General features: G+C 38.2%; 1 protein-coding gene across 1 annotated transcript in view; it reads right to left on the bottom strand.

The window, feature by feature from the left end:
• Positions 1-16,641, bottom strand: part of WDR64 (WD repeat domain 64) — a 93,319-nt gene that overhangs the window by 54,896 nt on the left and 21,782 nt on the right. Inside the window, exons 4-8 of the mRNA XM_066253486.1 lie at positions 15,120-15,223; positions 12,005-12,034; positions 10,342-10,452; positions 7,089-7,303; positions 5,314-5,448 (exon numbers count right to left, since the gene is read on the bottom strand). Of these exons, the coding sequence (XP_066109583.1) occupies positions 5,314-5,448; positions 7,089-7,303; positions 10,342-10,452; positions 12,005-12,034; positions 15,120-15,223 (595 nt within the window). The remainder of the gene's footprint in view (positions 1-5,313; positions 5,449-7,088; positions 7,304-10,341; positions 10,453-12,004; positions 12,035-15,119; positions 15,224-16,641) is intronic.

Raw genomic sequence — 16,641 nt, 5'->3', positions numbered from 1 at the left:
TAATAAAGACACTATGTTCCATAGGTTCATTTTTCAGTTGTTTATGAATCTATTTACCCACAGAGAGTATTATAAGTGATTATTAAATTCTCACTGATACACAGAATCCATTTACTCTGTAATGTGGTGATTCTATCACAACACTTCATATTGTTTCTACTTAAAAATATATATATCCAAAGGGGAAGGGCTTGGGGAGACCAAGTTAGGTGAAAAAGGTGAAGGGGTTAAGAAGTACAGACTGGCAGTTACAAAATAGTCATGGGATGTAAAGTACAGCATAGAGAATACAGTCAACAATATTGTAATAACTATGCATGGTGTTAGATGGGTGTTGGAAATATCAGGGGACCACTTTGTAAAATATATAACCACTGTACTGTACACCTGAAACTAATACAAAGCATTATTGAATGTCAACTGTAATTGAAAAATAGAATATAAAGAAAGCCTAAAAAATATCCAGGGCCTTGGCCAGTTGGCTCAGTGGTAAAGCATCAGCCTGGGTAAGGTACACCGCTTTTACCAGCCTCCTTTTTGTCTGAACTAAGCCTTTTCCTTCCTCAAGAGCTTCTGCATAGGCCAAAAATCTTCTTTCTTCCAGATCAGAACCATATTAACAGCTACTTTCCCGCAGGTGTTACTTTCTCAGATATGCCTTTTCTAAACTTTATCCTCCCACCCCTACCAACTAAATAATGTCTTTTGTGCTATTTTCTTTCCTAATACCATGTTACTTTCTCTTAAGGCATATAGCATCTATCATATATATAAGCCTAATATAGATGTTGTCCATTTTGTAACAAAGTAAATTATAAATACCATTGGACTTGGACATAAGAGGCTCCCAATAAATATATGAATACTCTGAAGGAACAAATACCTAGTTGACAATACCACTTTCCAGAGTCACACAGAACAAAATGTATTGATTCTGGAAAGTTCCTTCTGAATTTTTCCCTGGTACCCTTGATATAGTTGCACTTTTTAAAAAACACAGTTTTCATCCTGGCTAGATGGCTCAGTTGGTTAAGAGTGTTGTCCTGAAGCACAGAAGTTGCTGGTTCAATCCTCGGTCAGGGCATATACAGTAACAGATTGATGTTCCAATCTCTCTCTCTCTCTCTCCCTGACTCTCTCACTAAAATCAATGAATAAATTTAAAAAAATTTTAAAAAGGGAATTTGAGGACTATTTAATTAAAATAAAATGACACAGTTTTCAAGATTTTTTTCCAAAATGAAAACACACACACACACACACAGTACTATCAAAATCCCTTCCTGGATTACAGCATACTTCATTTCAGTTTTCCCTTCTGTTGCTACATGTATTTGCAAGCTCTGACTTAAAGAGAGAAGCCGGGTCACAGATAGAAGGTAAAGAAGTGACCCTACAAGGTCATGTGTTACATGATTGGGGTGTTTAGTGAATGTAAAATGACTCCCAGACATGAAGGAATTCCAGGGTGATTGTGTACTTACTAAGAACATGGCCATTGAGCAAGCAGTGTGTCCTTCCATCTTTTTTCACTTTGGTAATGAGGTTAGTTGGTGGGAGTGAGGGCAGGGGACAAGGATGAAGGCATTTCTATTGCCTCCTTGGTGATGACCTTTCAGAGTGCCTTGGAGAAAGATATTTTTTTAAAGTGGTCCTCACCCTGGAGTGTCAGCTGTCATTGAACTATAATGTGTCCATTCCCGAGGGAGGATGCTGGAGAAAACCCTAGATCAGGAGGGAGTTGGGAAACTTTTTCTTTAAGGGAGCAGGTAATGAATACTTTACACTCTGTCAAACAGTCTCTGTTTCATAACTACTCAGCTCTGCTGTTGTACCACAAAAACAGCCATAAATTACACATAAATGAGAAAGAATGGCAGTGTTGTTATATAACTTCACGAGCAATAGAATTGGAATTTCATATAATTTTCATTGGTCACAATATATATATTATTGTTTTGTAATGGTTTATCTATTTTTATTTATTATTTTTATAACAAGAGTGGAAAAGAGAGACAAGAGAGAGGGGGAGAAAGAAACATCAGTCTGTTGTTCCAATTACTTATGCATTCATTGGTTGATTCTTGTATGTGCCCTGACCGGGGAGCAAACCTGTAATCTTAGCATATCAGGATGAAGCTCTAACCAACTGAGCTATTCAACCAGGCATGATATAGTACTTTTCTTTAATACTTTCAACCACTTAAAACTGTAAAAGTTATTTTTAGTTAGCAGATATTACAAAAACACACAAGGCCCACTGGACTTGGCCCCTGGCATTTTCTGCCGTATTCTAGAGGCAGAAGCACAAAGCCCAAACCAGGACAGGTCTATAATAGCTGCACCTGTTCCCTTCAATATTCAAAATCTTTTTTTAGATGCTTTTCTGTATCTTTATTAACAAAAAGAAAAAAAAGAAACATTTGCTAAGCACATTGTGCCAGACAGTACATCAGGTGCTTTATGTGAGTTAATTTAGGTAGATTTTCTAAGATTATAAGGTAGGCACATTCATGCCCCTTTAAAGATAGAAAAATGGAAGAAAAACTAATGGTAAGGGTCACAAAGTTAGTGAGTTCTAGGACAGAAACCAGCTCTGTCTAGCTTTACAACAACCCTACCAAGGGTCACTCTATACTTTCCAATATAATCATCATCCTCTGAACCAGGTAACTAAAAGTAATGCAGAGTAGCTATTTGCAAATTTCTTGGAAATTTTCAAGCCATAGAAGGGTGAAAGTTTCAACGCATGTCTTGCAACAAGCCAACATGCTGTCAGTGGCATAATTAACTGCAGGTGTTCATCTTCTTGCTGACACAAAACTTTGGGAAATTATCGCACAAAATTATAACCCAAATAATAATCATTTTTGAAATGGAAATGTTTTTGAGAGGAATTTTTTCCAGCCTTTTTAGAAACTGGGCTGGCTTCCATTTTAACAGCTGGCCAATTATGGACTAGTATAAATGCAGCTTCATCTGGTTCAGCTCAAGACTTATTATAGAAAATTACAGGAATAGGGATATGTTGAATCTAGGGATGGATTAGACCCGACTCTCCTCCTATTGAGGTAACTGTCACTCCATTGGCAGTGTGGTTCAGGAAAACATGATTACACTATATCACTTGAGAACTCTCTTGTGCTTTCAGATTTAGAAGCAAGAGTGGCTGAAGGAAGCAATTGAAAAATCTAGCCAGAGTTTCACTGAATAACTCAATAATCACTGTCTGCATATTTTTATTTCACAGTTGACTGACTCCTTGGGGCTGAATGCATTATCAGCCAGATTCGGGGAGATATGATAAATACCAGGAAGCTCAAAATTGGGCTCAGAGACAAACTCCTGATTACTGCAAAATAGATGCTTTTAAGAGTGAAGCAGTAAGTACTGGCTAGTTGAAAAACAAAACCTTCTAGATACTCTCAGTGGTTGTAACTACTAAGTACCAAATCTATAGAACACCATGGAGAGTGGAAATTTAAATTCTCCTCAATACTGTTACAAAAATTAAAAATACAAACATTTAGAAAGAAATATATAAATAAAAGAAATAAAAGGATACATTAAACTTACCATCAGAACAGTTGCCTGTAAGGGTGTGTGTGTGTGTACATGAGAAAATGGAATGGGATATGGGATATAAGGATTAAAAGGAATAAAAAATAGAGGGAGAGTGTGAGAGTGTGACTAACTCATTTCTGCTCTTGAGATTAATCCACCAAAAAAAAAAAGGCATTAGATTTGCCAAGACTCATGCTAGCTGAAGGTCATATTTCCCCTGACAGAAAGAAGGTATCCAATCTAAGTGAGATAATAAAAGATTACTGTCTCAATACCTGATGCAAGAATTCACCATTTGATCAGAAGATTCTAATGCTCAAGAAAGGGTATATGGGCTCCATTGTGACTTGTTTCCAAAGGGAAAGACTGGTGCCTTTCCTTCCCTCTAGTACTGGAGTATTCATTATTGCAATACGGGATTTTGAGAGCACACAGAAATCAAAGCATTCTTTAAAACTCCATTCTTTGTGAAAGAGCTTAAAAGTCTATAAGCAAATGATAATACTCTCAATTGCTACAGTGTATTAGAGTTTTCAAAGCAATTTCACTCATCTCAGCTTATTGGAGCAACACAAAAATCCTGTGTGTTAAGAAAATTAGTATTGTTCCCATTCATAAATGAGGTCATTAGAATTTCAGTTAGTTAAGTAACATGCCTAAGACCACCAGGGCAATAAGTAGGTGGTAGAAGTGACTCATGTGCTCCTTCAAAAATTTATTCATTCATTTATATTCTTTCTATCTTGGTAGGCAGCACAGCCATACAAATAGTCCTCTGGACCAGAAGCCTGGCAGTCTTGTACTGCTCTAACACTTCCCCTAGCTATTGCACCATTTGCTCTTCCCTTCCCAGACCTCAACTCAAATGCTATCTCCTTAGAGCATCTCTCAGGACCATCCTATCAGAACCACTGCCTCCCATCACTCTCTGTTCTCTAACCTCACTTCATTTCCATCACACGCTCACCTAACCTTGCATTGAATATTTGTTTATATATGTCTCTTCCACTAGAAAATGAGCTGTAGGAGAATAGAGAGTCCGTCTCTCTCCTTTATATGCCCTTATATCACTTCTTGGAGCAGTTTTTGGTCTATAATAGGCATGCAATAAATATTGTTTAGAATGAAAAAGTTGAAACTTAGACTTCATTTTCTCTTTCCTTTATTGCTCTCATCTAATAGGTTACCAATTCTTGTAAATTATACATGAATCTGTCTTCTCTCCATCCTTACTTCCCTTGGCTAAGTTGAAGTTTTCTTTATTTATTTTCTAAGCTATTACTATGTCTTCCCAAATGATCTCTCTCTTTTCTCCCTGCTTACTTTATGATGCTCCCATACAACCCTATTATCTGTATCATAACATTTCTTAATATCTGTGAAAATCTACCTGTTTTCTCCCTCCTTAGACAACAGATCAAACAAGTGGAAGAATTAACATCTGAATTTTCTGAAAAACAACTTGAAGTCTCCAAGGCTGCCATGAGCTTATCAATTATAAAAAGAAAAAGCCTGAGGCACTCTCTCCCTCTTGAGAGCAAGCCTGTGTCTTTCCCTTCCTACTTTTCTTTCCTTTGCCTTTCTCTCTCCTAAATTCTGCTTCTGTAACTTGTTTCTGGAGCCTACATAACCCAGCTGGTTCACTTCTACTACCTCTGTAACTTTCTAAATAAACTTTCTCTTATAATTTGAAAAAAGAAAAAGCCTGAAAGTCACAGGCTGTTCATGTATATAAACTATTGTACTTACAAAGTGTCCTCAAGTCTCTCCAAGGATTCCAAAACTAACGAATGAACACTGTCTAAGGAGCAGGATCCAAAGCAATCGAGATTTGAAATATATCTAATTTTCACAACCCAGTCATTATGGAGCTTCCTTTTAACACTGGGAAGTAAAAGAAAAAAAAGGGGAGGGGAATATTATGTTAGACACACAAATACATCATGTTGAGTGCCTATTTGGCATTTCAACCTGACTTTACCAATTGTAATACTGAACTGACAAAGCCTGCATATATGCATTATACCACTTTTAACTGTTTAACTAAATTTTTATCACCTTTATTAAAAATGTGAAAATAAAGATTATCATCAAGTTTCGAGTTTATAGATTCAGAATTTTAAAATAATATTGAAGAATCTCAATTCCATATTGTTACTGTTTTCTTTACTGAAAAAATTCTGGTCATCAAAATGAAGAACTTTGTTTATATTATTTTATATCTTATATCAGCCAATTTATTTACGTATTTTCCAATGAATACTGATCACTTAAACCAATCATCCCTCTACTGTTGGACACTAGATATTTTACTATTAGAAGTAGCACTATAATAATTACACTTATACTGGCAGCCCCTGGGTTACAAACAAGATAGGTTCTGTAGGTTTGAAAATATTTAAGTATTAGTATGCACAGAAAGGTAAAAATAATGCTACGTTAAGACAACAGCTGTCTAAGTTGCATTAAATAGGTAACTGTACCTGTTCCAACTTACATACAATTTTAACTTAAGAACAAACCTGTAGAACCTATCTCATTTGTTATCCAGGGACTGCCTATATTTCTCAACACGTCAAGATCCCAAGCTTCACTCTGTAAATGTTTATTAAGACACTTGACGTATCTGCCCAAATTGCTTTCTACAGAGAGATCAAACTCATAACTTCCAACACAAGTAGTAGGTGAGAATGCCCATCTCACAGCATCTTCATCATTTTTAATTTCCAATTTTACAAGTGAGAAATTATATCTAATATTAAGTGGTATTCTTTTGATTAATAGAGAGGACACAGTAATACAAAATTTGTTTTTCTTCTAATAAAACAAATATACACCTTACTCTAAAATGTGAGAACCACTTTAGTGATAAAGAAGACAATGAAAATCACTCATAACCTTGTCAGTTGGAGATAATTGTTAGAATTTTTGTTTGATGAGCATTTGGAAATGTTTATTGACTATTGTACTGTGTGTGCATGGTGTGAATTATCTGTTTATGATCTATGCCAATTTTTCTTGAAGGGAATTATTGCTTTTTTAATTGCATGCTAATAGCTGTTAAAGATCATTAACCCATAGTCTGTCATATTTGTTATAAATATTTATTCTAGTTCATGTACTTTAAAAATGTTATCCTTAGATGCCCAGAGTTTTTATTTTGTGTAGTTAGATCTATCAAATGTTTTCTTTGCTTTTGTTTAGAATCTTCTACCATATTTAAATACTAGTAAATAGTCACATATATCTTTTATAGTTATTCATAGTTTAATTTTTTAATTTTACTTTTCAATTTATTCAGGTACTTATAGATTTTTATTGTCAATGGCACTTAACATAGGAATTTTAGTTGCTAATTTTCCTGTCTTCTTTTTATATTAGAAGCTCCTTAAGATAAGAGGCATTTCTTGTTCAGTTTTATGTTTCAGATCTTACCATGTGGTCTTTACCACATTGTTTTTACTATATAAATACTTGAAAATGTCTATATTGAACCAATAAGACTACCCATGTAATACACTTACCTTCTAAAGTTCTTTGAATCTAAGGCCTGATTTTGTAATTTTTTTTTGGATTTTGCCTGCCTCAATCCAAAGTCATCACTGTTTAATGTGAATTTGCTCACGAAACCACCATCATCCCCCAAGAGGATGTCGTCTCGGCAGAGCTGGTCGGACACGGACACGGCACACACGCAGAGGAGGCAGTGGTCCATAGGCTTTATGACAAAATAGTTTTCCTAGACACAGACAAGCACTTCTAACAAGTCATTCCATTGCTCTGAATAGCTAAACATTACTTTGAAATATTCTTCCTATTTTTTATCAAAGTTTTACTTCTGATATATATTTTCTTTATTTTAGATACTCTTACAGTGTTTAAGAAACTTAAAAAAAATATTAACCAAGTAAAAGTTAATGAACATTCACTGTGAGCCTTATGTTGTGTTTTGGGCTGTTTTCTGGAGGAAAGGGTGAGGTACTGCTGGCTCAGTAGTAATGAGTTTTCTAATGTAATACTGTGAATGTCCCTTTCTTGCATTTACAAGACAATATTAACAGCAAGTATTAAAAGGTTCAGGTGTTAAAAAACCGTTGACATAAAATTGGATGGTCAACAGGAAAATCAAATATTCAAATCTCAATTATTTTACAAGAAGTTATCAGGAGAAAAATATCCTAACATTTAAGTTTACCCAGAAATATTCATCAAACACTTGCTAAGCTAACAGTGCTGCTGAGTTGGGTGCCCTAAGCTATAGAGACACAGTTCTTCTGAAACTCAGTCTCTACCTAACATCAATATATATATTTAAAAAGTTGTAATTAGTTTTGTTCCTTTTAGAATGAGTGAGACTTAGTATATTTAGAAATTTATTCTATCATTCAACAAATATTTGTTGAGTACCTATGGCATGCCAAGAACTACTGTAGGCATGGGTCGTATGGTGATGAACAAGTTTGTGACTGTAGAACTACCACTCTAGTGGGGGAAGACAGAAGAATAAAAGAGATCTTTATGTATAATGGGAAGTGCAGTTAAAGGGAATAAACTACAGTGCTGTATTTTTTTTTTTTCATTTTTCTGAAGCTGGAAACAGGGAGAGACAGTCAGACAGACTCCCGCATGCGCCCGACCGGGATCCACCCGGCACGCCCACCAGGGGCGACGCTCTGCCCACCAGGGGGCGATGCTCTGCCTATCCTGGGGGTCGCCATGTTGCGACCAGAGCCACTCTAGCGCCTGAGACAGAGGCCACAGAGCCATCCCCAGCGCCCGGGCCATCTTTGCTCCAATGGAGCCTTGGCTGTGGGAGGGGAAGAGAGAGACAGAGAGGAAAGTGCGGCGGAGGGGTGGAGAAGCAAATGGGCGCTTCTCCTATGTGCCCTGGCTGGGAATCGAACCCGGGTCCTCCGCACACTAGGCTGACGCTCTACCGCTGAGCCAACCGGCCAGGGCCTTACAGTGCTGTATTGAAGAGTTGACAACAATGACAGAAGAGGCCACTTTAGGTCCCATGGTCAGGGAAGGTGACCTTTGATTTGGATGTGCATTGGTTGAGAGGAAGATTCAGAAGAGGTTAAGAAGAAGGAGACTGGAAGAAGAGACTAATAATATATATATTATAGATTAATAATATATATAATATATATATTATATATATTATATATAAATAATAATATTGAGCAACCAGCTGCCTTCTTGAAGATCATTCTGGCGCATATATATATATGGCAGAGGGTCTGAAGATAATTCCTGGACCAGGTAGGAGGGAACAAGGGTAGCAGATACAGGCTATTGTCATTCTAAAGAAAAAAAGAAAGGAAGGAGGTAGTGGTATATTTCTAATTAATGCTATAGGTGGGAGGGTTGAAATTTGAAAAAGGACAACCCTCATAGACTCAGCTTTTTCAGGAAAATAGGGACAAGTTCATCTGTAAGAAGGGAGAAGAAGCTTGAGAAGAATACTGGAATTGTGGGAAATTTGCCAGGAATGGGAAAGCAAATAGGCAAGGACAAGAAAACGATTGATGGAAGCCACCAAGCACTCAGGTGAGTCTGCAGACCCAGAGTTTGTAGATGCCAAAATACAAAGTGGGGCTTTGTATTTTTCTCAGCAGTGTTCAGCCTCTGTGAAAGACCAGAGAAGGGCTATAGCATCAATCCAAGACCAGAGTCTTTATGGATTTAAGTGACTTAAGAGAATGGAGGGTGAGAATGACTTCAGCCCAGATGATCCACTAACGGGGTGCAAGTGAAATGAAAGAGGGAAGAGGGAGGGGGACTAGAGAATGGAAGAAGAGGCTTTCAAAGAACTGGAAACTTCTGTGGGGTTGAAAAGCAAGAGGGGATGCAGGAGAGCACTAAAAGAAGAGGTGGCAATCAAGCGACAAGACATGAGATAGAGGCACATCCCATAACAAAGGACATTGAGCAACCAGCTGCCTTCTGGAAGATCATTCTGGCATCATTTGTTGGTTATGATACTGCAAACAAGCAGGCAAAGTTTAGTTTTATACCAAGTCTAGGGACAAGTATGGCAAGAAGGAAGCTTAAAGTACTTCTTAGTCTTCCATGTCCTTCAAATCGGCCTGCTTCCTGAGGGCCTTCTTTTGTAATTTTTCTTCTCCCTGACTCCCTGTTCATTTGTTGTTTTTTTTTTTATGGTTTTTTGATTGTCTTTTTGATGGTATAATTTTCTGCACCATTATATTATATATTACATTTATCCATGAGCTCCTTTGAGACTGAATTTTGTTTGAGTGCAGGGAGCATGTTCATTACTTCTATACATCTGCGAATGCTCAGATGTCAGTATTGTGAATTAGTTTAGTGGTAAGAGCTCAGCTACTGAAGGGGTTAACACTAATGTGTGCTCCACTGACTTTTTTTTTTTTTTTTTTTTTTTGGCCAGAATTAGGCATTCAATTTGAGTAATTTTCTTGCCAAAAAAAAGCTGGACTGGAGAGAAAAGCTTTGAACTTAATAACATAAGCATAGGCAAAAAACTAATACTTGGGTTCATAGAAGAATATAAAAAGAAGAAAGGAATTAGCATCTCTCTATAAAAACAAAACAGAACAAAACCTAAACCAACATCCCCAAATTAAATGTACACCAAGTAGAAAACTATTAGTAGTAATATTAATGCTGAATCTGGTCATTTAGTTAAATCCCCTCAATTTACATATAAGAAAACAGACGTCCAGTAGACAAAGGCTAGTGCTCATGACCTCTCAGCATGGAGAAAACCACCTCATTTTCTTGATATAGTACCTGATTGCTCCCCTGAGCTTTAAAATCCCAGACAACAATGGTCCTTTCTGTAGTGGCAACAATTCGTTTCAGCTGCGAGAGGTAATCACATCCTGTAATCCAGGAGGTGTCCTGATAAAAAGCATAGAATTGGAGGGCAGTGTATATTGTGTTTTGTCCTATCATACACCGATGGTTACTAAAAAATAGGTTAGTTACATTACAAGCACCATTTCCCCCCGTATTTGCAGAGGAGCCTCCCCATGGCTCTTCTGTGAAGGGATTTCATCTTTTCCCCTCTCCCCCTTAACCTGAGTTTCTTGGCACCCTCCCTGGAGAACAGTGGAGCGAACGTGCAGCACAGCTCTGGAAGCATGTAGTGGCGGACAGAACAGTCATCTTTGTATCTGGTTCACTTAGGGGAGAACACTTTTTCCCAAGGACATCAGGTTAATTTAGGTCTCTGGTCCTTTAGCCCTGCTTAAAACTTTTAGCTAGAAACTGGTCAGTGATCCAGTTGAGGCCAATGAGTTTGTCTCGTGTCTTGCCTAAAGTCACCAAATTAGTATGGGTAGGATCAGTAATATCCAGGACAACTCACTTCTGGGCAAAAGAATCAGAATGCCCTTGAACCTTCTATAAAACACATTAGGAATTCTAACAGGTTTTTTTCAGTTTTAGAAACAAAGCTCAGAAGGTTAGAGAGAAACTGGACTCCTCTGCCAGATGGCCTGGTGCCCTCCTGTGTAGTTTCGCATACTCTGTGCAGGCGAGCAGGGGGAACAGTCGAGCATTTCCATGTCCCTCATAATAGCGTGGTGGGATTCTGGGGGAAAGCCACTATAGCTTGACATCTGCCGCTGGGCTACTTTCCCAATTAGCCATGACGATTAAAAAATTTCCAACATTGCACTTTAATGGTAAGGCAGTTCTCAGGTTTAAAATAAAATGTTTTAAAATGATTTCCACTGGCTATTTCCTTGTTGTTCACACAACTTGGGTGTGTCTGTCTTTTACATTCATGCATAGTGGGTGCTCAGAACTTAGGGACAGCTTTAAATTGAAGCTTTCAGGATTAATCAGTTTCCAAACAATTCTCTGCAATCTATTTAACTCCACAAAGCAAGATCTGGGTCCCCTTATGCTGTTGCTTAAGGTTAAGTTTTTGTCAATAAGCCTAGATTTACAATCTATGGAAACATCATATTCTCAGAGCAGTTTACTGAGACTGTGACTAGTTATAGAGAGAACAAACCACCATCATAGCCCTAAATTTGACTTACTTAGAAAATTTTTAAAATGTACTTACTGTGGCCCTGGCTGGTTTGCTCAGTGGTAGAGCGTCGGCCGGACAGGTGGAAGTCCCGGTTCGGTTTTCGGTCAGGGCACACAGGAGAAGTGCCCATCTGCTTCTCCACCCCCCCTCTTTCCTCTCTATCTCTTTTCCCTTCCCGCAGCCAAGGCTCCATTGGAGCAAAGTTGGCCCGGGCACTGAGGATGGCACTGTGGCCTCCACCTCAAACAAGAGAATGGCTCCAGTTGCAATGGAGCATTGCCCCAGATGGGTAGAACATCACCCCCTGATGGGCATCCTGGGTGGATCCCAGTAGTGCACATGCTGGAGTCTGTCTCTCTGCTACCCTGCTTCTCATTTCAGAAAAATACAAAAAAAAAATGTACTTACTGTAACATTGGTGCTGGTCTGCACTTTCATCTATAAACAAAGGAAGAGAAGAATGAAAACTATTTGACTCTACACTTAAAGATGAGAATGCTAACTCTTAACACAGTATCTCCTGGGTTTAATTTCACTTGTCATGTGCACTTCCACCAACCTCCTCCCTGCTTCTACTTGTTCTGAAGGTTCCAGCTCTGTGGTATAGTGCCCTGCTTGCTTTGGTCCTGGTATCTGTGTCTGTGGCTTGTCAGTTCGCCTGGTGACTGTGTTCCCAGGGTCTGAAACTTTACTAGTTCTTTCGTTCCTTCTATTTGCCAACTGCCTCACATTCTTAAGTTATTCAGAGCAAATAAAAAATTGGGAATGTAAAAATAATACTAACTGCAATGGCAAGAGTAGTTAAAAGATTGCTAAATAGGTTGATATAAATAGAGATGAATGTAGAAAAAAATATTGCTTTACTTGAAATTTATCTTTCAAGTTACTGAGAGACTTAAGAATATTCTGTCCAGTGGGCTTCCTCTTTTATTCAGTAAGTATCTATTGAATATCATGCTCTGGGTACTGTAATAGTTGAGGATCATAGAGTTATTCCATGCAGAACTAGAATGTACACAAGCAGCCTCTTGTACTCTGAAGGCCTGTTAATTAATTGTTTAGTTGAAATATATGAATGACCTGGTTTCTTTTGGTTGTTCAAATATGTAAGAAACGGCTGCCCAGAAGGAATGGGTTATATGAAAATGAGAAAAAGTAAATCAGACAGTCACTAGAAATCAGACAATGTTAGTCATTGTCATCACAATCTGTCTTTTTTTTTTTTTTTACAGAGACAGAGTGTGAGTCAGAGAGAGGGATAGACAGGAACAGACAGACAGGAACGGAGAGAGATGAGAAGCATCAATCATTAGTTTTTCATTGCACGTTGCAACAGCTTAGTTGTTCATTGATTGCTTTCCTCATATGTGCCTTGACCGCGGGCCTTCAGCAGACCAAGTAATCCCTTGCTGGAGCCAGCAACCTTGGGTTTAAGCTGGTGGGCTTTTTTTTTTTTTTTGCTCAAACCAGATGAGCCTATGTTCAAGCTGGTGACCTCGGGGTCTCGAACCTGGGTCCTCTGCATCCCAGTCTGAGGCTCTATCCACTGCGCCACCGCCTGGTCAGGCACAATCTGTCTTTTATCTGAAGAGTTCAACGAGCTTGCCTACCAGGGACTTTTTTCTAGATGGATGTATTTTTAAGGAAATGGTGAGCAGAAAACAGAACAGCTGTGGTTTCCCCTCTTCAATTTCTCAAACTTCACCCTCAGGGGAAGTCACTAAATATCTATCGTTTTTGGCAGAAATTTGAATTAATGTCATTTAAACTCTAGATTATCAAGCTCTCCAGAAAGCACCAAAAGAAAAAAAAATCCTTCAATGTATTTATCTGACTTCAGATAGAGCCTAAATAAATTATGGGTTAACTTGTTATAAAGATATTTTGCATTATTGACTATCATTTAATAAATTCTTTCTGTGACCTATCCTACCAAATTACTATTCTCGTAGAATGTGTTACCCTATTTATTTGTAAGGCATGCGAATTGACAATGCTATTTATTCCTGGTGTATCAAATCTTAAAGTCATTGTTTAAGCAATCTTTCCTCTCCAATTACAATGCCTTATAAGAAACAGATGTGTCTGTTTGCTTTTGAGTGTACATATATTTACCTATGAGCATGTGTGAATGTGTGTGAAAGAGACACATTTCTGCAAATATATAATGCTACCTCACTTATTTCATATAATCCTGAACTATTTCATTACCAAGTTCATTATTTTTCTTCTCACATTTTTATTGAGATACCATCAGAGTTCTATTTTTGAGGAAATCAAGGCAAAACATAGGGAGAGAAATAATGCACTAAAAAGAGATCAAAGAAGACTTTCTTATTTTTGTTTTCATACCGTTCATTCATAACTCCAACTGCTGACATTCACCGAGTACTTACAGTGATGCTAAGCACTTTCTGTGGACTAACTTTAATCAGCACCACTACCTAGGAAAGGAAGTCATTTGGTTTTGAATGAGGAGGAACCAGGGCATGGAACTACATAAGCAACTTGCTCAGGTGGCTGGGAATGAGGCCCCACACCCACACTCAGAATTTCGCACTGCATGGCCTCCTTCCCAAAGCTGGCTGTCTACCATGGAAATCCCTGAAGGGCTGAAAATTATTGTTGACATTTTAATTATGTGATAATTATTTTAATATATTTCACTTGTATAAATCTAGGCTCTAGTTGGAAATATATAAACTAGTAAATGGAATTTTTTTTTTTGTTATATTTAACACTGCGTTCACCTTGTATTGTCATGGTGAAATACAATGTAGACTATGTCTCCATTAAATCTCCCATATTTTAAAAATAGAAGTCCAGAACTTACAAATTTAGAAAGGGGTGATGTTAATGAGAGCAATGCATTACACTTATATGGGAATGTATTGTTCATAAAATGTTACCACGTTCATTAACTCATTTGACATTCACTACAATCCTCTAAGGAAGAGAGGACTCCTCCTATTGTCCTCATTTTACAAATGTTAAAAAAGAGATGTGAAAAGATATATTGGCTCCTTAAGTTCCCCCTTCATAGTTAGTAAAATAATGGGGCTGGAACCTGAGCCTTTTTTTTAACTCTAGCATTCTTGTTTGAACTAGGATTATGACAAAATCACTTGGATTATAAATTTTTCTAATTTTATCTGAGGAAATGATCCAAGGTCATCCTTTAATTGTGCTGATGCCACATAGTTCACATGATACACAGGGAACAGTGCTAAATACTAAAACCTCAAAAATTGCTCTGGGATGAAGCAATCTCTTCATTTAGTCATGTTTAGTTGGACTCTTTTGGAATAACTCTGAAATATGGTTTATGGTTTTGCTGTACCTGATACATATGTATAATGTATAGACAAAACAAAAGAGAAGAAAGAAGAAAAAATGAGGGCGGGAGGAAGGAAGGAAGGAAGGAAGGAAGGAAGGAAGGAAGGAAGGAAGGAAGGAAGGAAGGAAGGAAGGGAGGGAGGAAAAGGGAGGGCGGAGGGAGGAAGAGTCCAAGATTTCAAATTACCTGGTTATTAAAGACTGTTATTAATCCTTTCTGAGAAGCTGCTATTAGTAAATCCAACTGTGGAACCTTGACAATGCACTTAATTACATCCCGTCTCCTACTACCTGTCAACGGCATAATATTCAATTCAACTTCCAGCAGTACAGACCCTAAAAGTCATTTGTGAGGCTTGTTTAAGAAAAAGAAAAAAAGATAACCACCAACTTTTTATCAACAGAGAAATTACTGCCCTCAAGATGGGTACTTGGAAGTGTGTGTGTGAGTCTCACTTTTTTTGTCTTTAACACAGATATGTGCATGGTACAAAAACAGATACTCAGTATATCTGAAGTATTGGAATGTCATGGGGTGGGGGAAGGGGCTCCTAAGGGGACTGATAATGGAAGAAAGGCTGAGGACATATTCCTATGCCAAGCCACTTCCCATCTCTCTATAGTGGGGTCCTTCCCCACTATAGACTATTTCAACACAGAAGCCAGAATGAACATTTAAAGAATAACTCAGTTCCCACCTCCCTTCTATCTACAGCCCTCTTATAGCCCTCGAAGTGTATCTCAGACTAACAAGTGTCTCCCCCTCCTCCATCCTTCCTACAATGTATGGTTTGCTCTCCCCTTGACTTCAGATCTTTATCGCCCTCCCAGTGTGGTCTACCCCAGCCTCCCTCTTTAAAATCTCCACACCATGTTCCCCTCTCCAAACCAACTTCTTCCACACCTGCAGACTTTTTCTGTACTACTTAATACCATCTGACCTATTACCTATATTACTTGTTTGATATTTTTTATGTCTTCCCATTAGTATGTAATTTTCATGAGGTCAGGGATTTAGGATTATTTGATCACTACTGTGTCCCCAGTACTTAGAAAGCTACATGGCTTGCATGGTAGACCTTAAGACATGTTTGTTGCATGAATAAATGACCTATAGAACCCAACTGCCATCTAGAAAAATGTTTTTCAGAGTTCTAACTTAGGATGCCAGCAACATGTGTCCCCTGCTCACTGGCCCTTCCTCATCTCTGTGGTGGCAGCAGCAGGGACATTCCCTTTGCTTCTGTTCTGTGATGAGAGTTCCCATGGCTAGAGTTTGGGCTCTGGTGAGGCCCATGGGTGGTCCAAGGATTAAAAACAAGGTGAGCTTGGGTCACAAAGGACTGAAATAAGTTCAGATGCTTTTTAAAGGAAGACCAGATTTGATCTAGACTAGGCACTTCTGTTCAGAATTTGGGATAAAATGCGAGGGTAAGGGAAGATTTCCTAGGGCTTGCCTTTCTTCTCCCTTGTCCTCCCCCTTCCTGGCGAAGGAAGGAAAACCCACAATGTCAGCAGTGCAAAGGGATGTCAGTTGCTTGTCCTGGGATCAAATTTAATAATAACTGACACGTAAACTGTAGATGTCTTAGAATGAGATGCCACCACTCTGTGATCAGCCCAAATGCACAGTGTCACATCTAGGGTGGAACCTCCGTGACATCATCGAGGATGAGAGCGTGGAACAAGGTTCGAATTAGTGACAATTT

The sequence above is a fragment of the Saccopteryx bilineata genome, chromosome 1 (genome assembly GCF_036850765.1).
Source record: "Saccopteryx bilineata isolate mSacBil1 chromosome 1, mSacBil1_pri_phased_curated, whole genome shotgun sequence".
Classification (NCBI taxonomy): Eukaryota; Metazoa; Chordata; class Mammalia; order Chiroptera; family Emballonuridae; genus Saccopteryx; species Saccopteryx bilineata.
The sequence above is the reverse complement of the archived record's forward strand: the minus strand, read 5'-3'. Positions and strand labels throughout refer to the sequence as shown.